General features: G+C 36.3%; 1 protein-coding gene across 1 annotated transcript; it reads right to left on the bottom strand.

The window, feature by feature from the left end:
• Nucleotides 1-3,148: 3,148 nt before the first annotated feature.
• LOC140171756 (solute carrier family 15 member 4-like) lies at nucleotides 3,149-24,832 on the bottom strand. Its single transcript, XM_072195076.1, is given in 10 exon segments — nucleotides 3,149-4,518; nucleotides 6,011-6,148; nucleotides 7,879-8,079; nucleotides 8,991-9,036; nucleotides 9,038-9,178; nucleotides 10,582-10,799; nucleotides 15,524-15,693; nucleotides 16,441-16,648; nucleotides 17,997-18,568; nucleotides 24,641-24,832. Coding segments are annotated over 9 exon segments (1,728 nt in total). The 5' UTR covers nucleotides 18,379-18,568; nucleotides 24,641-24,832; the 3' UTR covers nucleotides 3,149-4,294.

The following is a 24,832-nucleotide window of genomic DNA, read 5'->3' on the forward strand; positions in this document are numbered from 1 at the left end:
TCGTAATAATAAGACGCCGGTTCCGGCGCTTTATTCAAAATATCGGATTTTGACAAAACTACAGCACCTAGAGTCTTGATTTTTGCAGGGTATATTGGTTTAATAAAGTACAATATAATTGTGTAAAAAAATGAATTTTAAAAAATCAGTGAGGGCATCCTCAACAGCAAATGTTATAATTTGGCTTTAAGGCTTATTGAGTTTACATAAGCTATGCCTATTGATTTATCGCCAAGATTTATCGGATATCTTTTTTTTAAATGAATTTGTAGCACCATGTGCATACTAGCCGCATAGAAAGTGTAAAATTAACAAATGTAGGCTTACATGCTATTGTACGTACATTCCAAACAGCTACGTAATTTCAGTAATCCTTAAATTGTGGGTGCCCCAAATAAAAGTGGTTGTATTAAAAGGCTATGGGGTTATGGGGGCTGGCTATGCCCTCTGACTCATACAATAAGTACATACAAATGCATGTGTAATAAAATGTCTTTTTATTGAATCCAATTATTTGATATCTAAAAATAAATTACACTTTATTTCAGAAGTTGTAAGAATACAAATTAATGTTATATACACAGACCAAGGTAATAGGATAAAATTGTTAATACCACTTTGGCATATGCACACATTATTACTTTTATAATTACTAGCTCAAACAGGAAGACACGTGTGACATTACATGTACATATCGTTATGAATTTGGCAGATAGCTGAATCCGTATGTCTTTTTTTAAATTCATGTTATGCATGAACTATTTTTGAATTGGTGAACAAGGGAACAAAGTGTTAGATAATAGAGTGCAGCATACCAATTTTTTAACAGTGATCAGCATGATAGGTATAAGCAAAAGAGGCCGACATACAAGGCTTGCTAACAGTGGAGCTCAGTACGGTCGACGATGATCATTGTTAAAAAATTGATATGCAGCCCTCTATAACTAGAGCGTTAATCACTTGTTCGCAAAGGGGCTGTGCAATAATTATGAGCCGGGGGGGTAAAATTTTCAATTGGTAAGCCAAAAATTGCCTGCCCTACCCCTCTCGGTCTGCCATAAACTGCATCCCCCTTTGCACATATCAAATGGTCCCTATATAATCCTGTGTAAGGCAGGAAACTAATTAGCCCATTACTCAGAATAGCAATTTGGCAAACATATCAAGGTATCATTTATGCTATGTATATAATTTTGGTATCATTTTAAAGCTTACTGTCTGGTGCTTACATTTTTATTCAAATCATGAAATGTCAAAAATGTGATTTGTTCCTGGTTTTGTCAGAACGGCGAATGGGTCACATGTTTTCTCTTACACACCTACACCTCTGTTATATAAAACTTTTATTACATTAATTTATTGCACATGATTTTTATGGAAATTATAAAATTTCATGTTACATGACAACAATGACATGTATTTGTGTTATCGTTGCCATGATTTTATGGAAATTATCAAATTTAATGTTACATGACAACAATGACATGCATTTGTGTTATCGTTGCCCTGTATCTTTGTTTTTAGGTTAATTAAAGGCTTATACAGACTGCAAACTGTGTACAAAAGTAAAAAATTATGAAACCATTAGCAAAAATTGCATAGATAATCGATAATATATAATATATAAAATATACAAAATATGTATTTTAAAATTGATCTTATGTACAGGTAATTTTAAAGTAGGTAATAGAGTTACACATTGTGAAAAAAAACACATTGGGAATCTATTTCATGATACAACAGCAAATTCATATTAACCCCCTGAGCACTACCTGCCAATCTAACATTGCCTCTGATTGGTTAAGGGATCTGGAATGAGGGTTTTGAGCGTTTTGACAGTATTTTTTGTGGGACATGAGAACACATCAGACATATCGAATTGCATTCTGAATACGAAGAATGTCTTTCTGATATCAAATAATTTTCATTTTTTGAAATTCACAATATGATATAATACAAATTTTATGACAAATTATTAAAATGTTATATTTTTCACATTTTTGATATATAACAGTCCTCAAAGTAAATTTTATAAATCTAATGATATATTCTTAAAGTGTATTGTAGCTGGGAGGAAATGCCGATGATCAATTGAAAATTTTGACCTTTCATATTGAAGATATGGATTTTTTACCCAAAAAGACCTAATATTTTTTGGTGTTTTGGAAAAAAAATCCATATCTTCAATACGAAAGGTCAAAATTTTCAAGTGATTGTCGGCTTTTCATCCCACCTACATACACTTTGAGTATAAATCATCAGATTTATAAAGTTTACTTCGAGTACTGTTAAATATCAAAAATATCAATTTTTAATTATTTGCCATAAAATGTGTATTACATTGCGAATTTCAAAATATCAAAATTATTTGATATCAGAAGGACATTCTTCGTATTCAGAATGCAATTCGATATGTCTGATGTGCTCTAATGTCCCACAATAAATACTGTCCAAACGTTCATACCCCATCCCTTAATTACATGATATTTTCATTTTAATCACCAATCAGAATGAAGGTTTGCAAATGATTCACCCCAATTTTTTGTGTGATGAAATTTTTCTAATAATGTTGCTGATTGGGCCAATTGATAATGAAAACTTCATTTTGGCCAATCGGCAGGTAGTTCTCATGGGGTTAATGATATAACAGCAAATTTATATTAAATATGATAAAGGAAATAACTACGTACCCACCCAAAAGACAAATAAAATTAACAAGTGCTGGTGCGAATTACCAATATACTAGAATTCTGCGGTTCGGGCTGCGTGGTCATCATTTTACAGGGCAATAGAGTTGGGGAAAAACCTAAAAAATCCAATTCCAAAAAAAATTGAATGAAATAAAATATTAATTTATGCAAATGAGCTACCAAATTAGCATATTTTGCGACATATACCTAGTGGAATTTGAAGACCGCTAATTGCCACCCCTCCACCAAATCACATCATTGACTATACTCCTGACGCATGTAGTTCCGAGAAATTGCACTCTCAACCTCAGACGGATAGAATGATGGATGAACAGACAGAATGACGGACAATCAGGAAACAAAATACTTTGGGCGGAGGCATACAAATTGGAGAATGCACCAACACTAGACTACTAACTGAAAACAGAGTAAATCATTTAACTGAATTGCACACACCTCCTATGTCTGTGAGCATTTCAGTCAAAAAATAATACTGGGCTTACTTATATCTCAGTATTTAATGTCATGCCACAATGTACTATCTTTTAAAATGAGTTTGGTCAATTTTTTTCAACCTGATTTTTTGGTATATTTGTAATGTTTACACATGTCCCAGCTAACACGTAACTGGATTCAGCCAAATATTCATTGTGTTTAGGAAAACAGGGCAAATTTGAATTTAAGTCATAATTATGACTTTAAATCCCCCATAGAACACCCCAGTTAAGTGGCTATGATAGTGAGTTTTCTTTTATTTTGCATCATTTTGTTTAGTTCAGCTTAAAATGACCAGAAACTGTTGTTAGATTGAGGCACCAAGCAAGTTTTTGATTTAATTGTTTTGGGAGAATCCCATTTCCAGTAAACATAAAATGTTTTCAGAAACATTCACAAAAGATTAAAAAAGATTGTCAGAAACCTTTATATGTCAGGTTATATTTCAAGGGTATAAAAAGGTTAAATAGCATTTTTAAAAACAGTTTTTAAAATTGCAGCAAAACATTCTAACATGTTTTGGCAAAAATAATATAACAATAACGTTTTGACATTTAAAAATGTTACATAGTAATTTTTCACATAAAAACATTTGTATAACCTTTATAAAACCCAATATTTTAATGCTGTGACAAAAAAAAAACCATTGCTATTAAAATCTTATTAAAATATTTTGTTCCAGAAAAAACGTCAAGGCATTTTGTGCTTGGTGGGTTCAGAGACATGAAAACATAAAGCAATGTTCTGTAGACAATCCTCTCACTGACAGTTAGCGAAATTAAACGCACTTGGCTCTGGAGAGGTTTACATGTTCAGATTTTGGTTTGAGACCTTGCATCTGTATGCTATAGATTAATCCAACGAGCCAAGTGATGGTCATGATTAAGTCGGCCATAGCTGGGGGCCATCCACACCAAACTAGCTTAGTTCGTTTAGATTGCGATCCAAAACACCCACTATCGCGAGCGCATCGGTAGCACTTGCCTGTGTCACGGGAGCCGTAAATGCTGCACGCCTGTGATACTGGTGTCGCGTAAAATGGATGGAAGGCCCCCAGCTATGGCCGCCAGTGAGGTGTAGGAATGTGTCAAGTCGGATTTGTGTATACTTCAAAGACATTCCGATTCAGACAATAATGGTGTTTTCTCCCCCTGCCTACTCCCCTTACCTCCTGATCTACGCCTCTCATCCTCTGAAGAGTACTGATTTACATATTTGTACTTTTTAGCAATTATAACAAAGATACCAAAATTTATAAGCATTAGCCCAGCTAGGAGAAAGAAGTAATATTCCAAGTAACCATCATTGATCTCATCTGGAAACCACTCAGCACCTGAAATGGAGAAAAAAACAGGACATATAATAAATAAATGAATACTAGAATAAAGTCAATCAAATTCTTTGCAGTTTTGCACTTATTGTGTAAGTTTCAATATCAAGCTGTTATCTTTTTCAACACTTGATGAGGACTGTCATCCAATCACAAATTAAATTATCAATTTTATCAACTCCAACTTGACTCTGCATTTATACCAGAGATTTGGAAAGCCCTTAACCCAATTTCAACTCTTTATGATCTTTAATATGTAAAATATTTAAAGCAATGCCCTTACAAATGTACGTACAGTGTTTTAAAGTTAAAAATGACAATTACGTTTTACATGAATCTTTGTTTATGGATGAGACCTACTGTTGGTGCGTGCTATCTATACCTCTTTACATCTTCAAACCAAACCAATTGGCCAAGAGTCATTTATCGTTGGGCAAAAAAAAACACCTCACATATGTATGTGTGTTTTTACTGTTACACATTTGGTAAATACAGAAAAGCCACAAAATATCAAATTTAATGGTGTTTTAATTTGGCAGGGAACATAAAACACACTAATAAAAAACACAATTTTTTCTAGTTTTTGTGACTCTGCAAAATGATAACTTGAAAATTATTCACTGTAACCTATTTGCCAAATAAGTAACGGTGAAAATGCACATGAGGTTTTTCCCTCCAGGTGACGATATGTGTACATCCATATCAAAACGATGCACTTGTCGGCTGCTACATGTGTCTCATTTCACATAATAGTTAAAAATATAAACCAGACTCACCTCAAGTGGAGATCACTTCAAATAATCCCACAATAAGTCACATGGTTAAGGAATGTTCTCTGTATTCCTAAACCATGTGACTTGGGGATGATTTGAAGTGGCCTCCACTTGTGATGAGCCTGGTATTTATTCCTAGCTATCATGTCAAATGAGTCACATGTAGCAGACGACAAGTGCATCGTTTTGATATGGATGTACACATATGTACTATGTCCGCTGTGCTCAGGTTACACCTATGCTGTTCATTATCAATTTGCACTATCATGAATCCCACCTATTTGGCACTGATTAAGCTATCATGTGTTTGGAGAAACTTTGTGGATAAAACCTTCAGAAAATCACACTGACATCATCATTCATTACAGTCCTTGCATTAAGTCCAGATTCCAAGAAGTTCCTTGTTACTCTTTAGCTATTAGGCCTAAAAAAGAAAACTGTTTGATTGGCGTAACATAAAAAAAAATAATTAGGGTAAGACGGTTGGCAATATTTTTTATTATTATTATTATTTTTACACACACCTTTTACAAAGCTGTAAACAGCGCATGATAAAGGCCTTGCTTTTTCTGTTCTTTTTAATTTAATTTTTTTTTTTATTTTAAATTTTTTTTGGCAAAAAAATAAGAAAAAAAGTCTAGGGTCGGGCTTATTTTTAGGATCGGTCAGGTTACGGCAATCAAAGAATTTTCTTTTTAGGTCTTATGATGAATGAATCATACCTTGCGCTCTAGATGCCGAGTTGACAATGGCAACCAACAGAGAGCCCACATAACTCCCCAACCCAGTGGTTGCTAAGAAGAGTCCCATGACAACGCCTTGCATATATGATGGTGACTGAGAGTAGGCAAATTCTAGACCTAAAGTATAAAGAAGAAGAGATTTGCTTGCATTAAAAAAAAATTTCAAACCTGCGAATATGAAAGTGACGTACCTGTGCCCACAAGAGTATGAAAGGGGTCAATCGGTGTAGAAATTTTCAGAAAAAAAGGGGGTCATTCGGTGTTGGCAGTGTCAAAAATGGGGTGATTTTGTATGGGAGAGCCCAAAATTTCACATCATTGACTATCAAAAATAGCTTTTTACCCAATTTTATAGTACAAAATAGATAAAACTCATTTATTTTGCTCAAAATGTGTGTGAAGAGTGCCAAAATGTCAACTTTGAGGACTAATTGTTCATGAAAGGGGGTCATTCAGTGTAGGCTACTGAAAAAACGGTGTCATTGGGTGTAGGATTTGCCAAAAATACCGGGGTCTTTTAATGGGCACATGATGTATGTCAATATATGGGAGTGCCCCCCCCCCTCCGGAGTTTACCTATTATGTTTATTATACAGTATGTACTTCTACGTATATGGCAGACTACAGCCTACAACCAATGTACATCTTATTATAAGTATACTATATGGCACTATTGTGAATATTGTCAATCATCCAGATAGTAGAAACTATGAATTTTTAACTTCAATCCGATCTACTGGACTCACATTTTGGAGTGGCAATATTTCACATCCTATCCAGGATGCAACAAACCTGTAATTAGCCTAGTACAGAAATCTTCAACAAACCAAGTTATAATTGCTACTATCTTATATAATCAAATGGCCATTACTTTAAAGCCATAATGTAAGATCTTATAATATGCAATTGGTTAATTTTTTTTCAAACCTGATTTGTTGGCATATTTGTAATGTTTACACATGTCCTAACCTAAATGGAATTACCCGGTAACCATAAAGTCATAATTATGTTAAGTCCTCCATAGAACTTCATGTTAAACGGCCAAAAAGAAAATAGTGGAGTTTCTTTCACTTTACCTTGTTATTTTAGCTTAAAATGGACAGAAACCCTTCCTGGCAGTTATAACTAATATTATTTCAGTATTTTAGGTAAAGAATAACAAAATTAAAATTTGACAGAAATCAAATATTATGGCTTTAATCAAATATTATGGCTTTAATCATGCTTATTATACAGTATATACTTCTATGTAAACTGCTCCAAAAAAGAAACTTACCAGGTAAGAAATTTGTCTGTCAAATTCAAACGACAAATTGTGTTACACTAAATGGGATATGAGTGGAAGCAGTGTTAATTGACGCGAATTTTTACACCTCATTTGTTGCAAACGGATGAGTAATTTTGAAGTTATGCTTATTTAACCGAACCTATCCACTGGAATGAAAGTTGCACTCATACCACTTGAGATGGTTGGCAGTATACAGGTGTAATCAGTGCTCTCCTCTTCTTCTTTGCATGACTAACTTTCCTATTGCTTCTTGTGAGGATGTGTGAGTTGACAAAGAATAAAAGTTCTGAACATCCTTTCATGTGTCTGTTTATTGTGTGAATTCATTGGGGCGGACCTGCAACTTTCAAATTTGATAGTAGGCTTGTTCAAATGAGCATAACTTCAAAAGTTTTGATCTGTTTGCGACAAATGAGGTGTCAAACTCAGCGTAAATGTACACGCTTCCACTCATATGCTATTCAGTATAATACGATTTGTCGTTTGAACTTGACAGACGAATTTCTTACCTGGTAAGTTACTTTTTGGGACCAGTTTATATGGCAGACTTCATACTCACCAGTTATGCTAGTAAACACTTCACTAGCACCAATAATTGTAAACTGTGGAATTTGAGCAAAAACAGAGAGAGTCGAAGCATTGAATTTTTCTCCTGCTAGCTCCTGTTCCATCCACCCTCCTTCCTGCATGATATTCTTCCTAGCTATTTCTATACCTGCTGCTATAACAACGGATATGCTAGCAAATATCATACCTATACCTGAAAGAAGATGTTACACAAAACACCCATGTTATACAATATGTGGACCTTGATTTATACATATCCCTTGTTAGGAGAGTGAAATTGTACAAAATAATGCACTTGTACTAAGATGTTGATGCGTCTAGTGCACAAGCCCGGGGGGATGTGGAATGGGAGTCAAACTATCATCGGCTGGGGGCGGTTTGTAAAATATTAGGGAAGTACATTTTTCCCCTCCACAAGAACATAGAGTGTGTATTCTCCTAGTCAAATCTCTTTGTATATTGTATATTAGGAACTGAACTGTTATGTTCAGCTTCGCAGTATAAAAGGGTGCTCAAGCTAGAATCTTCTCAACTTGAATGTACTCAAAAATTGTCACAAGTCTTGACATGAAGCAAAATGCCAGGGCAAAATGAGGCAATTGACTGAACTGCATTTAATCTGTACTTTCAACAACTCTTCCTATACCTTTGCACAGGAGCCAAGCATTGTTAACTGGTGATGAATCCACAGTCCAGAAGCGTGTACGCGAACGCAACGTGTGAGCACGTAAAATTCATCATGCCTGGAACGTAAACACTCTGTTGGAGGTAGCAGCTAAACATTACAGCTTTATTTTTCTAGGTTTATTGCTGATATCAAAAGAGAAATCACCGATCTTCTTGTAAGGAATGAAAGAATCGTTATGTGAATTAGATGATCTTTAGCTTGTTTTAATTGCTGAAAACACGTCTGCGTGGTTAACCACGCAGACAGTGCAGACGCATCATTGTTAATAGGTGATGAACAACGGTGAAACATGATTGAATCCGTAAGTCACTCAGTGAATTGAATATAGACACAACAAAAAATTAGGCCCAATGAATTATCTTGACCTGAATAACAAAAAAAAATTGGCGACACATTGCAACAGCGACTGTACTTACCAATTCGTTGAAGTTTACTAAGTGGCATACCGCAGCGTGCAAAAAAATGGATAAACAAATCTATCCACAATTGGAACTAAGATTAAAATCACAATGGAATTGAAGAGGCTAAGGGATGCCACTGGAATGGAAAAATTGCCATAGATTAATCTCATACGCTCTCCTTGTAACAGGTATGTAGTGCTCATCTGAAATTAAAAAGATGACAGAGTTTGATTTACAGTATAATGGGCTATTCCATTTAAAATCCACACTACCCCTGTGAAAGATTTTGGAAATACCCGCCACAGGGGGAGTATGAAAAGCACCCTCCTTCTGTGCAAGATTCAGTTTGAATCTTTCTCAGAAGGGGTATGAAATTCAAATGGAACTGCCTAATGTGCTCGATCATTCCATTTGAAATTCATACTCCCCCTGTGGCTGATATTTTCAAAATCTTCCACAGGGGTAGTGTGGATTTTAAATGGAATAGCCCAATTCAAGACTGAATTAAATAGACTAGCTTGCATTTGATGTCACTGTCAATCAAACTCTCCATGACCCTTGATTGGTTAGTAGTGTGTAAAAGGAAGGTTGATTCGTCTGGTTTCTTCATAGGGAAAAAGAAATCGCAGAAAATTGTGGTACAAGGCAAAATGCAACTTGTGCTGGATGAAGGTCATATTGATACAATGTATATGGTCTACAGGGATGCCTTTTCTCCAGACCAATGGTACGTTCAAATCGATATGTTGGACATCCCAAGGTCCTGTAAACTTATTATAACTCAATTTTTCCAGTTTGAGTGCAATAAAAACTGTTTTTTTTTACCATTTACTGAATAAAATAAATAAAATAAAACTATTTAATTAGAGTGGCCTTAGTACGTACATGCATACACATTATAATAATGACTTCATTCTGAACAAGTCCAGGCGAGACAAAAAACACAAATTAATTATATACTTTTCTGAGTAATGAAATTCTATGCAGTATCAACCAAACCTCAAATTACACAATGTTTTGAGGGGAAAATGGCCAAGATGACCAATAGTTCCAAATTGTCACAATATGGGCACTTGTTTCAGTGCTCTCACAGGAAAGGAGCTGTGGTGATCTTTTCCTTCAGACCACCCTCGTAAAATATTACTTTTGCATCAAGGTTTACTTTTGCATCAAGGTTAAACAGTTGCCAAACACTTTGAAGTTAATGTTTAATGTATTGGAAGGAGGGCAGGGCTTCAATAAATGAGGGAAATTATGGGGTAAAAAACAAGGTTAAAACAACTTTTTGAAAACAAGTGAAAACGGCTATTCTGCTAGGAAGTTTTTGTCTCGAAAAACAATTTAAAAATTATTGGAAAAGCAAGAAACATACCAAGAAATCCCCATCAAAACGAGCGTACATCAAGTGCTCGCTGCTCATGCTATGCGAAAGTTTTGGGGTTTACATCACCGGTTTTGCATTCAGCTCTTTCACTTCAAAAATTGATGCGAAAGTTTAATTTGATAAATTCATAATTTTAACCTTGGGTGGTCTAAAAGAAAAAAATCGCAGGAGCTGTGTTCATTCAAATGCAATTTTTATTATCCATAATCTTTGTCATGTTACCTGGAAGTAGACAGTCCAATAGAGAACAATAGTTGCAAATATTGGCATAATTCTTCCTAATGATTTCACTTCTTCTACCGTTTTGTCAGGGAATTTTCCTCCGTAGCTTTCTTTGACGCGATCTATACAGCTATCCATCTCGGGTGCATCTATATGAGGATGACGACACTGGGACGCACCTGTTATCACGACTTTGCTCACAGTTGTCAGAGGGCTCCCTGAAATTAAAAAAATTAACGAATTCATATTATAAGATCATAAAACATGTTACTTTACCTGAATTAAACTACACCCGAATCCAGAAAAAACACAAAACTTTTTCTTTTTTTGAAGTATTTCAATAGCTAGCACTTAGGGGGCTATCACCTTCTTCGGAAGGGGGTGGTCCCATATTTACAAAAAGTTGGCGTCAATAAAATTGTGACCCCCTATTTCAGCAACAAACATTTTATGAGCCCCCCCCACTACTGATACACCTTACCCCTAAACACAGTAAACAGGCTAAAATTGTATTGAAATATCAGTCTTTTTGAATAAAATAAACACACTATCTGTGGTCATCTTGTGACTCCCTACATTCTGGTCATCAAATATTTTATGACCCACCCCCCTATTTTTCTTTCCAAAAATTTATGACCCCCATATATTTGGGACCCCACCCCCTTCCGCAGAAAATGATAGCCCCTTACTTACATGAACCTGAAGGTAAATTCTAAGGGAGAGTACAAACAGTAACAGCCATGAAACAACCCTGCCTTGGGCTACTCCCAATGCCCATTCCAGAAACATACAAAACTAATTATTTTGCATTTAAAAAATTAATATTATCCTGTTTTGCCAAAAGAACCATAGCTAAATCCTAATCCTTTAGTTTCTGAAAATGTCACTCATCAGCTAAAATTGGCCCAACAAAAAACAAAAAATTCCTCACAGGGAATACAGTTTGGGACCCCATTCTTCCGAAGAAAATCAAAATATGAAACCCCTAAAAACATCAGCTATAATATTATCAATTTTTTTTTAAATTTAAGATTTCAAAAATATACTGTATAGGCTGTTATTTTCATGATTTTTGGAAATTTTGAGAGTTGTTTATTCCGTGGAATAGTAACTTATTTTGTTATTTTCACGCATGTACTCGCAAAATTCACAAAAATATGTGACGTGTCATGTCAAAACCAGACACTTTTGGGCAGGATCATAAATGGAGAAATAGCCAAAAATCTGCCCGGGGTGGTTTTTTCCCAATTTGAGTTAGAAATTTGTGGTGTTATTAATGTTAAAAATATTGTCTTATAGTTTCAGACCGGAATATAACTGCCATCTTGTATTTTATGAGACATTTTTCAAGGTAATTCCTACCCTCAACATTGTTAATAATATTTTTAAAGGCCGATATCTCAATTTCCAATTTTATAATACCATAACTTACGAACTCAATATCTTCGCTTAGGAATGTCCGATTTCTTTGGGGAAAACGGCCTTGTGGAGCAAAATATCTCTTTAATTTAAGATATGTAAAAACCTCAAAATTGATAACCTGCTCAAAAGTGTCTGCTTTTGACATGACACGTCACATATATCCTCACAAAAATAAGAGCATATACAGTACATGTACCATTACAAACCACAAACATGTGATTCACCATTAAAATTAATTGCGCAATGTTCAAGGAAATCTCTTTGAGGAAATCAGACAAAGTTGTCATCCTTGCATATTTGTAAATTTTAGTTTTGCTTTCAGTTGCACATACGAGGGGGTATCAAAAAGTTTTAGAAATCGCCCAGAAGTGAAAGAGCTATATCAATGAAATTTTGTCAATGCAATTACTGGTCCTTATGTACACTATGATGCAAAAATGGTCTCATCAGAATGTTTACTTTTTTTACAGGCGCTAGATGTCAGTACCTGCCTATGTAACCGCATAACCAGCAAAATAGAGAAAATTGAGGCATGTAGCATGATTAAGTTCCATTTTAAGGGTTACAGTGCCCAAAAAATATGTGATGAAATAAAAATTCATTTTCCAAAAAGCAACAGTGACAATATCGCAATCACCACCAAAGATAACTTTTATCTCATCATCGATTTTCTAGGCACTGCAACCCTTCAAATGCAGGATCTTAATAACGCTGCTTGCCTCAATTTTCTTAATCTTGCAGTTTATGCACAGTAACTGGGGCAGCAGGTTATTAGCATCTAGCGTCGCCTGTAGAAAAAGTAAACATACTTATGAGACCATTTTTGCACCATAGTGTACATAAGGACCAGTGATTGCACTGACAAAATTTCATTGATATAGCTCTTTCACTTCTGGGCGATTTCTAAAACTTTTTGATACCCCCTCATATCAAAGTACATTGTATTCTTTAAGGTGGTACTACACCCCCTTGACTAATTTTGCATTTGTCTCAAAAAATAACTACATGTACACACTGGTAACAAAAGTTATGTATATTAGGCCAAAAAAAAAAAGAAGGTTTGTCTCAAAGCTCACGAGAAATTTAAAACAGATTTTTTCTGGAAAAACTAAAAAAAAATTTTTTTGAAATAAAAAAATTTCCGCATTTGTTTTTTGTCAAATCGTGGGATTTTACAAACGCGCGCGCAAGCTTTGAGACGAACCTTTTTTTTTTTGGCCTTATAGGTAAGGAATCCAATTACTTCACTGTAATTTCAGTGATTCAAGACAAGTGGTTCATTATGTTAAGAAATGAGGTACATTCTAACAGTACCTCTTTTCTTATCATAAATAACAAACCGCTTGTCTTGAGTCATTGAAATTCCAGTGTAGTAACTGGATTCCTTGCCCCTATAACATACATAACTTTTGTTACCAGTGTGTTATTAATATATTTTGAGAAAAATGCAAAAATAGTCACAAATTTATCAAGGGGTGTAGTACCACCTTAAATTTGGCACTCTTCCACAAATACAATAATTATTCTAAAAGAATTTTCTTGAATTAGAAACATGCCTGCTCTTGAAATTGCTCCTAAAATGAATGTATGTTGTTGTTTTTGGCTGGCTTTTTTTGTTACCATGCTATCTAAACTTATTTTCAATATCATATTCTGTTGTTCTACTTTTAATTGTATTTTGTGATGTGATCAAGCAAAATCAGTTAGAAGTCAGAACTATTGATTTTGAGATATAGCCAAACAATAAACAAAGGAAGTATTTCCCTTTGTTTTCTATTGTTTTGGAAACTCTTTAACTGCACATATTTTTTGAACTGGTTGTCCAAATTCAACGGGGTTCTCTGCAAACTGTTTCTTTTCAAATGCTGTTTTCAAAATTACAATATTGTAAGAAACTGAAAATTGATAATAGATCTGACTTCAGACTGATTTTGCTTGATCACACCACATAATATTCTTATGTTTTTAAACTGATTTGCTGTTATTTTGTACATGCAAATACATGTTATACTTTATAGTCTGTATATCTACTTCGAGTCACTGGTACTACTGTCTGTTCAATTAGCTTAGATTCTTGAATTTTTAAGATATTTGAAAAAAATAAAAAAATGCGACCAAAGTCATCAAAGAAAAGTGTTAGCACAACATTAGACCCAACGTGATTTATACTTTTTAAATTCCCAAGTTCAATTTAAAACCCTATTTCTTTTCAATTTTGCCTCATTTTAGGCAGTTACTTGGGTCCACCAAAAGGGTTCGCGACCTTTTTACAAATCGAGTGGGACGGTCCATTCTCAACTTAGGGCATAAACCCTATCCAATCCAATTTAGCAAAACAATCTGTCCACCAATCTGTCCTGCCATTCCCATTGTTATACCGTTCGCATGATGGTCCACCGTTTTTGTTACACGAAATTATATGGCGCGATTACGCTTTTATGCATAACATTATTCTGAGCATTATCTTTTCCTAAACAATGACATTAAAATTATGGATTTCGCTTCTTATTTGAACTGGTTTACAATGTAAATTGAGTTTTGTTAATACCATCATTCCTTCCCAAGAATATCAGCATTCGCTTGACATTTTCAGATACAGTGACTTTACAAGAATTGTTTTCTGTAACCTGATTGTTTTAAATAATATTTTCTTGTACAAAAGTTCATTTGTTTCCAAATGTCCTTCTCATAGTTTGTATTCAACAAACAAAACGAAATAACAAATTGATAATAAATGTGTATTTTTATAATAGGCCTATAATAGGCCTACACCTTCTCAGACCCTTCATAAAATAAATAAATAAATAAATAAATAAATAAATAAATAAATAAATAAATAAATAAATAAATAAATAAATAAATAAATAAATGAATACGCAAGGAGTGTATTTATATAAGCTGGGACTATATTAGAAAACTTAGTTCATAAATAATAACGTAATGTTTTAACAGTAGGATTTCAACACAAATAGGCATACTGGCAAATATATAGCTGTTTTGCTGGACAATACTTCTTGATGGTCGAATGCGGATGGTCGAATAAATACTATCTCTGCGCATTGTGACATTCGTCCCCATTGCTCTAAATGGATTGATTCAAAAAAGTTTATGGTACCCGACGTTCTACGGCTTGTTATAAAAATATCGCGGGAAAGACCAAAATTGAAAAGAAATGGGGTTTTAAATTGAACTTTAGAATTTGAAAAGTATAAATCACGTTAGGTCTAAGGCTGTGCTAACACTTTTCTTTGATGACTTTGACCACAATTTTGTATTTTTTCAAATATCTTAAAAATTCAAGAATCTAAGCTAATTGAACAGACAGTAGCTTTTAAGTTCAGCGTGTGCTGCGTTGGCTTAGCATAGTTTCTTGCGTGTACATATGTGGCACGTTGATGGCACACGTATAAGTATGTACACGCACCAAGTAACGCTAAGCTAACACAGAACACACTGAACTTCAAAGCTAGTGCCAAGGTAGATATACAGACTATAGTTGATAAAGGAAGGAGTCACTTACCCTCTGGAGGATGTACAATGTACCAAGCCTTTCCAATTGCCAGAATGATAATGGCAGCAAATATAGAGACAGCTGGTATGGTATACCCTAATGCAAACCCATATTCTTGTTGCACATAGACACCGATAGAAAATGCTATAGTGGAACCCATGTTAATAAACCAGTAAAACCTGTGAAAAGAAATAAGGGTTTCTTGAATTTGGTTGCGAAACAGGTGTAAGAGATATATCAACCTTCAGCATTTTGCTGTAAACCTTCGATGAGAGGCTCTCGTCAAAGGTTTACAGCAAAATACTGAAGTTTGATATTGACGAATTAAGCAGCTTACAGAATAAAGATGCATAATCCATCAATTCATACATACACGCTATGTAACAGCGTGCGTGATTGGTCTAGAGCCGGGCATAAACAGCGTTTATGCCTGGTGTCCCAGATGTGAGATCTTCGGGTAGGGAAAATGAAGGAAAATCATGTATTTTAACAATATTTCTTGCAATTTTTTGTTATCATTTTGATGAAATAGGAATCACAAAATGTTGTGGTATGTCATTTTATTTTTAAGGACACTTTACTCTTTGCCGTCCCCATTTTATCCCTGAAAATTTTCTTTGGGGGGCAGCTTACCCCTTGCTCCCCGGCTCCCTCCTGGCTACGCCCCTGAGAGCAGAGGTACATAATAGTTTGATCTGCTCACATCTTTAACAAATATGGTTGATTTCCTATACTGTAACACACAGGGCTATATGGCATGCTGGTCTGATCCAACCAGGCCAAAAGATACAGATCATGTCAGTAACCAAACCCAAACCATACAACCTTCACAATTACCACCTTTGGCTTGGTTAGATCAGGTCCTGGCTGGCACATAGGCTTTAATCAAATTTCCCTATATGAGCTCTTGTATTGCATAAACTCACCAATTGAAGAATGTCTGAATAGCAGTTTCTCCCAAGTCATCAAGCTGTTGTGCTCCAAATGGTCCCACATTTGCCTTGATACCACCAGTTCCTATGGCTATTGTAATTAAGGCAAACATGAAATACCCTTGCTTGGCAGAATCTGAGAGGCTAAGCCCTGAGTTGAAGTTCTCAAATTCTATGGATATAACGGGCAGCAAGGCAGCACCTGTTGAGAGAGAAAGTAAGAAATATTAGACAATTTTGTTCCATCTGTGGGCCCCACTCAAGTTTGATTTTGGTAGGGACGTGCCGCTGTGAATTTGAAAGTGGACCCATAAATATACCAATTTTTCAAGAAATTTGGACCCATTGATATACCAAGGGTCAAAATTTTCGGCCAAATTTACCCCGAATTGTCTTATTTTTACAAATTTTCCCAATTTTCTTTGGAAAATTTCACAATTTTGGCTAGATTGAGGCAAATTAGGTAATTTTTCGAATAAAAGGACCCATTCATATACCAAAATTGGCTTAGAAAAAGGGGTCATTACCAAAAGGCCGAAAATGCTACCCATATTAGCGGCACGTCCCCGTATGGTCATTTGTACCAAGTACTCCCCTGGGCCCTGCCCTACACCTAACCTGAACACACTCCTACCCTCTGCTCCAGAGGTGGATCACGGTTGCCGGGTGCACTGTCCACAACACATCATTCCGAACCGATCTGTTTCCACTGAGCACATTAACCGGTAACTAAACCACATTATCTGCTAACCTGTCCCCAGTAGAAACATGCATATTAACAGTCCTAGTCCACTATACTTACAGAAATATGAGCCATTTTAGACACCTTAACCGAACCATGACACCTCTCCGGCATGCATACCCCCTACACACCTCCATATTATATCACCATAAACATTTGTTCAGGTGACACAAATATCTTCATTTGATCAACAATATTCTCCAGACAATGCTCACATTTTCAGGACTGCAAGAAACTTGCAGCAATTGTTTTTGTTGTTTTCAACCCTGATTGTGAGTGAGGCAATGTTGATTTATAGAAAATGTGACCGTACAGCACGAAATGAGCTGTAAATGTCCTAAATTGTATTCTGAGTTACAGTGTAAAATGTTCATGAAGGTCGTATTCATCAGTACCTCAAGTTGGCGCGACATGTATCTTATTTTGATAGTCAAACACCTTTTTAAACCAATCAATAATCCTATTGTTGAGGATAATAAGCTTCTACCTTAGATGTCTATAGAATTCTTAATAGATCTGGTCTTTGTTTGCTTTGGATAAATCCTGTTCAAGTGGTGGGTTACAAAGCATTGTATTCTGGTATGTATAACCAACAATTAACAATGAGAGGACATTCCTGAACCTAGTTGACTTGGGGGTGATTTGAAATGACCACCAATTATGACTGTTTGATACTTATTACCAGCAATGTGGAAAAAGAGACACACATAGAAACTAATAAATAAAGCTTATGATATATATTTTCTGCATGAACACGAAATAAAACAAAATTGAAACAAAATAAAAACATATTCTAACACCAACTTACCAATCATATAAATCAACAGACTTCCATATATAGTGTTGTACTTCCCAGCAAAAGAGTCCGCCAACCACCCTCCAAACAAAGGCACAAAATATGCAGTCCCAGAGAACACTAATGAGATAGTTGCAGCGTCTTCACTTGAGTAGTCCAATGCGCTTGTACAATATAACACTAAGTTGCCTGCTATACTGTAGTAAGTTAGTCTCTCACACAGTTCACAGAAAAGAATGCACATAACTATATGGAGTCTACCAGATTTAAATAAAGATGGCACATCTTTATTGTTGGATTGACTTGACTTTCTTTCTAAGCTTAAAGAAATTGGTTCTTCTGTTTGAGCCTGTCCGTTTGGACATGATTTTTCCAAGTCGCTTTTCTGTGCCATATTGTTGGATGCAATTTACGCCCTGTATTTTTAACCTAAACAGAGAATATCTACCAATTTCAAATTATAGGCACTCTTCACTTCAACATCGCAAACACAAATTCTGGAATCCTCTGGAACAGATTCTGGTTGATTTTTGTATGCAACATTTCAACTGTATGATCTAGTCTGGGATAACATCTGTCAGCATCTGAAAACAATTCAAAGCAACAAGAATTAAATTATGTAATTCATGCCAGGAACTCATGCTCAAGCAATTACCTATAGACGAATCCAAGGAGCCAAGTCATGGTCAGGATTTGGTCGGCCATCTTTGGGTAGCCGCTAGCACCAACCTTGTGTTTTGAGCGCCCCATTGTGCAAATAAAAGCCGCCTAACACCTAGAGAAGATACAAGGACGAGGAGGGTTAATAGAATAATAATATACAATAGAGATAATTCCGCAGGTAATCCCGTCGCATCTATTCATACATAGTCCTTTTGTTCGCAAGTACATCCATTTGTAGCGTTTGATACATATATGGTGTAGTTAATCCGATTATTATGTCACTTCAACAGCGAATAGACCATGTAGAAGCTGTGTGTTTTGGTCAAGGGAACTATAGGGCCTATTGTGTTGTAAACTTTAAATCATTCCTTTGTCTACCTGTGTTTTTGTGGAAGGTGTAAAACGGGTGATGGAATGCAGTTTAAAATTTCCGCCAAGGCCGAATCATTTCACATTTTGGGTGCATTGTAGCCGACGGCTACCCAACTAAAGGCTGCTAGTCAGGTGTAGGAATGCGTGGATTTGGATTCGTCTATTGCTACTCTGGCTATCTAGCTCAATTTAATAGGTCTATATGTGACCATCCACAACAAATTCAGTGTAAAGTCACAATTTTGAGTTTCTTAGATTATATTAAACAGTTGAAATCTCTTTAAAACAAGCTTTAAATGATATATCACTTGTCATAATTACTTGGGTAATATGCTCCAAAGCCTATTTTGTTATTGAAATTCCTTTGTTTTCGGGGTACTTAGTACAAATGACCATATGGGGACATGCCACAAACATGGGTAGCATTTTCGCCTTTTGGTATATGAATGACCCCTTTACTAGACCAATTACCAAGTGTGCTGATGCTTGTGGATCAACGTCTAGGCGTTGTGCCTGTGCGTAGCGCACTATAAATCACTGCACTTTTTTATATGGGTGGGTCCTTTTTCCAAAATTTCCCAAAAATAGCCCAATTTTGCTTTTTAAAATCTAGCCCAAATTTTTGAAATTTTGCCAAAAATTTGTTGTAAAAACTGAGACAATTAATGTTAAATTTCGCTGAAACTTTTGACTTTTGTTATATAGATGGGTCAAAATTTCTTGAAAATTGGTATATAATATTGATGGGTCCACTTTCAAATTCTCAGTGGCACACCCCTACTACAACCAAACTTGAGTACCCCTTGGGGGTTTATGGGTCAATATCTCTAATTAAGCATTGGTGACTTAACATTGTGGTGGATGGTCACATATGTGAAGCATGGTGGCTCCATGGCAGATGACTCATGGTGGGCTGTAATCAGACTGGGTCATGATTTTAAGGTTGATTGGGAAAATTGGGGAAAAAATTCCTGTAGGCCTACAAATGAATGCCAACCCAAATTTCAGAAATTTCAGGAACTTTTATTTTGTATTTTCTCAAATTGCAAATTATTTACAGATTTTGGGTCATTTCCAAAAAAACAAAACAGTTTCTGTTTTTGTCGCCTTACCGGTAAGAGCGCACGATGGCCCTCTGATTATGACAGTGATTTTGACCATGGAAACATGGGACAAGTACATCGCAAGTCTGTAGACAGCTGCTAAAGGTATTTTTTGCACTGCAATTTGAATTCACATCACACATGCGCTGATTTAGAGGGGGCACAGCCGCCTGCGGCCCCCCTTTGGCGGATCCCAAAAATAAAAAAAAAAAGAAAAGAAAGAGAAGGGAAGGAGGGAAAGAAAAGAGGAAAAGAAAAGAAAGGGAAAAAGAAAAGAAAAGAAAAAGAAAACGGAACAACGTAAAAAAAGAAAGAAAATCTTCGGACCTGTAGCCTAATAAATCTGTAGTGAGTATCATACACCAGGGTGGCACTCCAGGCACGGATTCAGGGGGCGGCGCCCCCTTCCTCCCCCCCTCCCAAAAAAAAAGAGGAAAAGAGGAAAAGAAGTATCAGAAGTAGGCCCTATAGTACTTGTTGATTTCTTCTGGCCCGTCGATGATGCTGGGCCCGCTACATTTTGTCACCAAAGTCAGTATTATTACGGACTCCATGCTGGCTTCGATCCATGCATGCTTTAAATTGCGAATCTCCGAGTCTAAGGCCTATTAAAGTGTCAGTGTAACATTTTACAAATTGAGTTCGGGCCCTGTTTTGTTTTAAAAAGCAATGATATACTCTTGTATAGTGTAAAACAGATGCACCAAAAGGCTTCAATTGGACTTTCATTTTTCCAAATTTCGGAGGGGGAACATCAGACAACCCCCTGCCTATATAAACAACTGCCCGCTTTAAGCTTCTGTATTTCACACCCAGCACTCTGAATTTATACAATAACAGTGAAAACAGGTGGCTTCAATTGGCCTGTCATTTTGCAAATTTCATATTTTCGGCTTTTTCAAACTCATATTTTACACCATAATAGTGCCAAAATGGTCCACCAAATGGCTTCAATTAGGTTTTTATTTTGCAAATGTTTCTCATTTCTCAGGGGGCATCCCCTCAGACACCCCCATGTCGCATAACGTTATGGGTACATATAAAGCAATAATTTTACAAGAGGTCAAAACTTGTCCATGAATGGCTTCAATTGGGCCGTCTATTTGCAAATTTTACGCTTTTTCAAACTAAAATTTTACACAATAATGTTGACAAAATGGTCCACCAAATGGCTTCACTTGGGTCTTCATTTTCCAAAAGTTTCTCACTTCTGAGGGGGGCACATCCCCCTCAGACACCCCCTCGTCGCCAAGCAAGCACTCATGGCGACGCTTCATGCCATTTCATACATTTTTTTTTTTCAGGAGTGTGCCCCCTTTCTCGAAATCCTGTATCCGCCCCTGACATCACATCACCTGTTGAGTGTTGTGAAGTGAAGCATAGTATACATGTAAATGGGTCATTCTTCTGTAAGGTGCCTATTGCAGTCCCGCCACTTTCAGAGGTCATAACTATAATACGTATCGAGATTTTGATTTTTCTTTCACAGATGTTGAATATTGACATTAATTTTATATCTTTAAAAAACATCAAAATATTGGAAGACGTTCTTATTTTCGAGAAAATTGCTTGTACAGGGTGTCACAACCCCCAAAATCCCATGTCCCTTTTGGGGTCACCAAACTTTTTATGCTGATATCTTTTAGTGGATAATTTCAGCAGCGTAAAAAACACCTGGCAAACTTTTACAAATTATTTGTTGTCTATTGTGGAAAAAGTTATTGTAACATATCTTTCATAGCAAGGAGTAGAAATAATTTCACCCTTTATGTCTAAAATTTCCTGTCCCGAAATGTGCGTCATTTACCGTCAGGAATATTGAAAGCGCTCTGAGAAGAAGACCAATTTTGAAGAAGTCATATGACACGGAGAGAACAAGCCAATCTGCAGTCAATTCATTTGGACTAAAACGGCAATTGGAATTGTAATGATATGTTGTTGCATAATCTTGGTTATACTCTTTTCCTCTGTAGGTAAAAAACAAATGTTCCATGTGCGACACATTTGTGCAATTTAGTTGAACTTTGATGCAATTGTGACAGAGATGACGAGATTGGCGACCGTGATGGAGATGACATCAGCTGCAGAAAAAGCCGAAAAAATAAATAAAGTTGCTTGAATAAAGATTGAGCCAAACAGTTTTCCACTACATTTGGAGACATACATGTATGTACATTTATCTCTTTCTAACTTTCTTAATCTGTAAAAAAATAAATTTAAAAAAATCATTTTTAAATGTCTATTTTCCAAACCCTCAAATAAGCACCTTACCGAAGAATGGCCCAAATCGTGTAGATTGGGGATCTACAGTAAATCATTCCTTGTACTTATAATGACCATGATAACATGAATTATGATGTGACTGCACCGCCGCTGGACGTGATTTGAGTCTAGTGATATGCTCCTTGGGGCTAAACTAAATAAAGATTTGGCAATTTATACGGTCAATGTTAGCTCAAGACACGTACCGTATATAAAATACAGACCATTTTGCTGTATTTCAGCTAGGGCATTAAGGGCACCATAGGTACACTGGGTTTTAGAGAAGAAAAGCACTCCCTTGCTCAGATTGACGTGAGCGCCCAGTTAATGAGGGACATACGCGGCGCTTTGTGTAATTCGCTTTAAGGGCACCGATCTGCGCCAACCAACGATTTCACACACAATCGGCCAATCAGATTATTGGTCTGTTGCTATGATTGTCAGACGACTGATTCAGCCAATCAGAACCCCACTTCCGTGTTTACCTCTGCACGCTCTCAAATGTAAACAAGTGCCGTTCTTCTCTGACAAAAACTAGAAACCCCAAGGTTTTTAAGAACAATACAAACATGAAATCTATTCATGACTTTGTGCGCGCGCCACCTCGATGGCCAGCATTTCTATTCTCTTGGTCGGGCCAGGGATGTGAGAGTAGACGTCACAAAGGGGAAATAGCCTTGTAAAACCAGTGTGCGCATGTTCAGTTCCCTTTCTTGAGCTGGTTGCTATCGCGCGACGCTAGCAAAGGGGACAATGTTCCCGGATGTCCGACCGAGTGAATTTTGTCCATTGAAGTGAGAGAAATTGAATAGTTGCATGTACGTCACAACAGATATTAACATAGAATTTAGCATCTCATGAATGCGCAACCATTCTTTAGAAAATTAAAAGACTGGCCCACTTCTAGATGCAATGCATCAGCTTGTAGTTGTATGTAGCTGACTAGCTGGTCAGCACCAGTCTCAGCAGTGCATAGCCTGAGGTACTCACACCTCGGTCACTACGATTTCCACCAGGGGCCTTCTCTGTAAGGAACAACGTAGGGCCATGATGTGCTATAATTTAGGTATGCTAGGTGAATTCAAATTTGCCATCAAACTGCATCACTTTATATATCAAATCAAAGCCCTTGAGTAAACAAAGCCCAAACTGCAACCCTTTTTTTCATAGCACTTTCCGTAGCAAAGTTACATCTTGTCAAAGATTGACTTTCATCAAAAGTTTCAGTTAGCAAAATTCCCCAAAACGGCATTTCGGGATGTTTCTAGATCTTAGTCTCATTATGATAGTATAGCAGCTTTTTTTAATGGAACTGCTATCCAAATCCCTCTAAAATTCCATGTGCGAGTGACTTATCACCATAAAAAATCATATATTTGGGTCAAGTGAAGTATAGAAAACATATTTATGTACGGTATAAATTTCTATGTAAATATGCATTGACATTGTCGGCGAATTTGGCTGACTAGCAAATGTGTTAACTAAGGTTTACCTGGGTTACCTATATAATTTGGTTCACTTCAAGTTCGGTAGTGACGTCAATGCTTTTTCGCGATTGCGCCATAAGCGTGCCGACAAATCGCTCTTGTGCGTGTGAGTGTACACTTTGCGTGATACGCCATACGTCACTACCAAACTGAGGTGAACCAAATTATAAGCTACACCAATCGTATGTGTATCATCAGCCCTCAGACTGCACTAGACTGCGGAACTCAGTCCTCAATGATAGTCAGTCATTTATCTTTTGGTCGTTATATGACTATCATTTGAGGGACTGAGTTGTTATAATATATCTTCCGAGGTGCAATTTCAGACAATAGCTGGGGATTAGTGGGGCAGAGGTTATCTATTGAATCCTTTCATGACCACTGAAGCATAGTCAAGTCTGCCAAGGACACTCGGCACAAATTGAAAGACCATCACAAAAGAATGCATGCATGTCAGGTCATCGACACCAATTTGGTGTTTGTTATGACACAAATTTTGTGTCTGTTATGCACCTCGAAATATGTACCTTAAAGTCTGTATCTAAACTAAGACTGCACTGTAGGAACCCATGGAATCGATCCATGTAATTATATAAGCAGCAGTGCAGTGTTGCACATCAAATGATAGTCATATAATGACCAAAAGATAAATGACTGACTATCAATGAGGACTGAGTTCCGCAGTCTACATCACCATGACATATCGACATGTTATTGATAGTGAAGTAGAACTAAGCTTATGAAGTGCAAAATGATCAGATCTCGATACCTTGTCATAAACTCAACCCAGATTCTGGGCCAGAAGAAGATACCGGCCGTCGTGATCGTGGATGTGTATGTAGCTTCAGGACCCAACGACTATTTTAACAAACAAAAAGCTGGTAGGGCGGTGTTCCATAGGTATTTATGATGTTTATGAGTCAATGAGTTTGACTGTGCATGTGTTGCACCCGGTAGTAAA

This window comes from Amphiura filiformis, chromosome 15 (genome assembly GCF_039555335.1).
Source record: "Amphiura filiformis chromosome 15, Afil_fr2py, whole genome shotgun sequence".
Taxonomy (NCBI): domain Eukaryota; kingdom Metazoa; phylum Echinodermata; class Ophiuroidea; order Amphilepidida; family Amphiuridae; genus Amphiura; species Amphiura filiformis.